This window comes from Lactuca virosa, chromosome 1 (genome assembly GCF_052849685.1).
Source record: "Lactuca virosa cultivar CGN04683 chromosome 1, Lactuca_virosa_CGN04683_v6, whole genome shotgun sequence".
Classification (NCBI taxonomy): Eukaryota; Viridiplantae; Streptophyta; class Magnoliopsida; order Asterales; family Asteraceae; genus Lactuca; species Lactuca virosa.
In genome coordinates, this window is record NC_136426.1 from 5947299 (window position 1) to 5951182 (window position 3884).

General features: G+C 36.4%; 1 protein-coding gene across 1 annotated transcript; it reads right to left on the minus strand.

Moving 5' to 3' along the window:
* Window positions 1-403: 403 nt before the first annotated feature.
* On the minus strand, window positions 404-3085 carry LOC145131938 (GEM-like protein 1). The gene is made up of 4 exons (XM_079066579.1): window positions 2647-3085; window positions 2337-2438; window positions 858-1129; window positions 404-770 (listed from the first exon to the last, which is right to left on the minus strand). Exons 1-4 carry the CDS (start codon window positions 2975-2977, stop codon window positions 588-590), a joined length of 888 nt encoding a protein of 295 aa, XP_078922705.1. The 5' UTR covers window positions 2978-3085; the 3' UTR covers window positions 404-587.
* Window positions 3086-3884: the final 799 nt, after the last annotated feature.

The following is a 3884-nucleotide window of genomic DNA, read 5'->3' on the forward strand; positions in this document are numbered from 1 at the left end:
AATATTCAAACTTGTGAAGTTGGAGTACAAGGATCTCAAATTATAAGATCTCAAGTTATGAAATATGGCATTGTTTTGGGGGTTAGAAAATGTTGGATAAAAATAAAACCACCAAAAGAATTTTAAAAATAAAAATAAGAGATAAAGTATGCAAGATGGTTTACTTTCAGACTTTACATGAGTACATGGTGTGCGATCTCATACACACATGTCACATACAAAACCAAAAAACCTATTTCCAGGTTAAACTGAACCTGTGTTTTTGACATTTTGTGAAATAAGAACATATTTTGGACCATATGCAAATCAGACATAATAATAACAAACAAATTCAAAATGTCTCTAAATATCTAATAAAAGTTGAAACGATACACGTTAAAGATGGATCAATCTCACTCAATAATGATTCAAAATAACACATTTCATACAAACATTCAAAAAGGCAACACCAAACCCAAATGTCATGTACATCATCATCATCATATAAATATAAATTTACAATAAATAAAAAACAATTTCTGAAATATCTCGTCGATAAAACACATAAATTATATTATATAATATATATATAAGGGTGAGAGTGTTTGTTAGACTTGATAATGAGATTGAAGAGCGCCTTGAAGGTTCTGTACAGCATTGTCGTAGTTAACAAATCCCATGAACCAGAACTCATGATTATCAACAGATATGATCTGAATATACTTTTCAGCAGGATTCGCTTTGCTTTTTGAAGCATTCACTGCTTTCAGTTGATGCAAAGGAATAACCACCTGTTAATGTTATAATAATAATGATTTGGGCATTTTAGACATTTGAGTTTAACAGATTAAAGAAAAGGTATAAATGAGATGAGAGACCTTGTAATAGCTCCACTGAGTGTCTTCACCAGATTTGTATGAGAGGGGATTGTCGCTTGAGAAAGCGAGTTTTGCAGTTGACATGTAGAGGATTCCCATGACGGGGCCCGCTGAGGTGGAAAGGTAACAGGCGTATGATTTCAGGAGTTTCTCATCGGGAAGCGTTTCGAATGTTGTTCTGAAGATCTTCTCATATCCGCCTTCTGCAATCACTTTTGTTCCTTGTGCAATTCTACCCACTGCAGCATCAGCAAGACTCGGGCCCGTTTTCACTGCATATCATAAAAAATCATAAATCATAATAAGCCTTTTTGAAATAAAGATAAAGAAAAATGAAAAATCTAGGAAAAAACAAAGAAATAAAGAGGAGTTAGAAATGGTGATTGGGGTGGGGGGAAGGAAGTGTTGTCTAAATATGGGGGAAATGAAAAATTGGATGATAACGTCGAACTTTAATATTATTAAAAAAAAAAAAAAAAAATACTTATGTTTTGCATTAAATGGGTCGATTGGATCTTTTATTGGTTCACCCCCACCCCCCAAAAAAAATATTAATAATAATAATACCAATAATCCTGGCATGTCCCTCCCATACTTTTATTTTTTGCCAGCTTAATTGTGTTATGTATTTATGATAACATTATATTTTCAGAACATAACAAAATTATATGATAATAAATAAACTGATATTAGAAATTTGACCACAAAATTATAACTTCAAATGGATCGACCCACATGAATCATGGATCAACCCGAAGGTATCATCAACTGATCCACTTAAACCGATCAACATGATGTTCAAGAACAGATTACATTTAGTTTGTATTTAATCAATCGCAAACTCAGGTAAAAAAACTAATTACAGCTAATTTGTTTTTTCAGTTCGCTTTTAACATTTTATTATTCCTCAATCCCCCTTTTAAAACTATCAAAAAACTGGTTGTACTTTATCTAACACTTAATATCCAAAATGCAAATACTAGCACTGATTACATACTCAGCCTATTGTGCAAACTGCAAACACAAACTTTGATGCTAACTTTTGTCACGTTTTGTTAAAGATTACAAAATTCTAATCCTATCAACAGCATACTTACCAAAAGCACAACCAAACAGAACCCACAAACTCACACTAAAAGAATTGTAAACAAGAAAGGGAAGTGTTGGCAAACAAGTTTTCAGTTTCTAACACATGCTATCATACACAATAAACCTTATCGTTTATTTGTTTTATCTATTGTGCACTTATGAATTCTTGAAAGTTTTATTAGAAGTATGCCTAAGTTTTTAGGCTCACCTATACACCTAACTTTAACTAGTAAATGTAAACTGTGGCAAGCTTTATGTTGCATGAATCTGAAACACTTAAGGAGCATACACATAACCAAACTATAGAGTTGCATTCAAACTAAATGCTTCATAGATCTAGTCAAATGATGGAAAACAACACTGATTAAGAACAGAAAACACTAAACTTACAGTGTTGCCAGACATCTCCAGCATAGTCCTGCCCCTTCTTTGTTGCCTCAGCAGCCTTCTTTCCCCATTTCCCCAGCACATCCTTCACTGTATCCATCGTTTCTGATCAAAAACACCAACGGATACACAAACAGCAAGACATCATAATACGTTTGAAGTGACCAACAAAGATCTAATCAAACAGATCATTTATAAACCTAATAGTTTCACAATCAATTGATCAGATCTTGAGGCTACATAGACGACTCAATAACTGACAACACTTAACAAAATGGATCACATGCAAACATATATATAATTAAGCACTCACTCTTCGTGGTAGAAGCCGGCACAGGACCAGGGGACACGTAAGGATTTGATTCGCTGGGCATGGTGGTTGCCCCACCACCAGGTACAGCGTTTGAACCTTGCGGCGGATCATTTGATGACCTCGCAGCAGCTGTATACATCGGTTGCCCAACAGCAGGCGGAGGCGGCGCTTCTGGTTGAGAACCAACAGGAACCGAGGTCCAGTTCTCGCCGGCAGGTGTAGCTGGAGGAGGAGCCACGTCGGTTGGGTCAATCTTAGGATAAGGAGCGTACTCGGTGGAGTAAGAATCTTCCGGCTTCTCCGTTTGCTTAGATGATTGATTCGGATCCATTGCTGTTTATATGTGTGAATCAAGGCGGAAAACCCGAAGAAATTGCTTGAACTTTGTATGAATTTGTTGGATTTTATCGATTTGCAGTTGTGCAAGCGTCTGAAGGGTTTTGGTTTATGACTTATAGGGTGGTAAGATAATTTTTGAAATGTACATATTTAGTCCTTATTCTTTTTTTTTGTAAAATAAACCCTTATACTTTATTTTTTGTAACAATGTAATCCTTGTGACCGGCTATACCCGATATACCGGTCATATACGGATTTTTTTTTAGGGAAAATGACTTGATAGGGTAACATACTTTTTGAATTGTACACATTTAGTCCTTATTCTTTTTTTTTGTAAAATAAACCCTTATATTTTATTAATATGTACACATTAGGTCATTTTCACCGGATTCTACAGCTTTTGCTGATGTGGAAGCACAAGTGGCACTAAATAGCAATTAATTAGCTTAGTCACCGGAGGTGGGTGATCCTCCAGCAACAAGAAAAGGGCGGCGACCCTTCTCTTTCTCGTCTCTCTTCCTTCCGGTCGAACAGCAACAGCCAAACACTCATTACCTGTTGTGTTTCTCCGATCTGTCTCTCTTTGCCTCCATCTTTGAGATATGTTGCCAGAAAAAGAAGAAAGAATCGACGAGGGGGCTACCAGAGCAGCTCCTCGCCGCCAACTACCGTCTCTACTTCCTCCTGCCTCCCCCTTCGACCTTGTTGTTTTTGCCATCATTCCTCCTTGCTACCAGTGATGTGTAGGAACACACAAAGGAGTCGCCAGAAATCGGGGTTCTCCCTCTTTTTCATGATGAATAAAAGTTGGAAAAATCTCGTTGTGGATATGTGGATGCAACCTGGGTATTTCATTTCAACAAAATAAAAGAAAGGGAAAATGACTTGATTGGGTAAGA

Coding starts and splice junctions, on each gene's coding strand:
- LOC145131938 (XM_079066579.1), bottom strand. CDS start 2,977: ATGGATCCGAATCAATCATCTAAGCAAACGGAGAAGCCGGAAGATTCT. Junction 2,439..2,646: donor GCCGGCTTCTACCACGAAGA/GTGAGTGCTTAA, acceptor GTTTTTGATCAG/AAACGATGGATACAGTGAAG. Junction 771..857: donor CTCAGTGGAGCTATTACAAG/GTCTCTCATCTC, acceptor TAACATTAACAG/GTGGTTATTCCTTTGCATCA.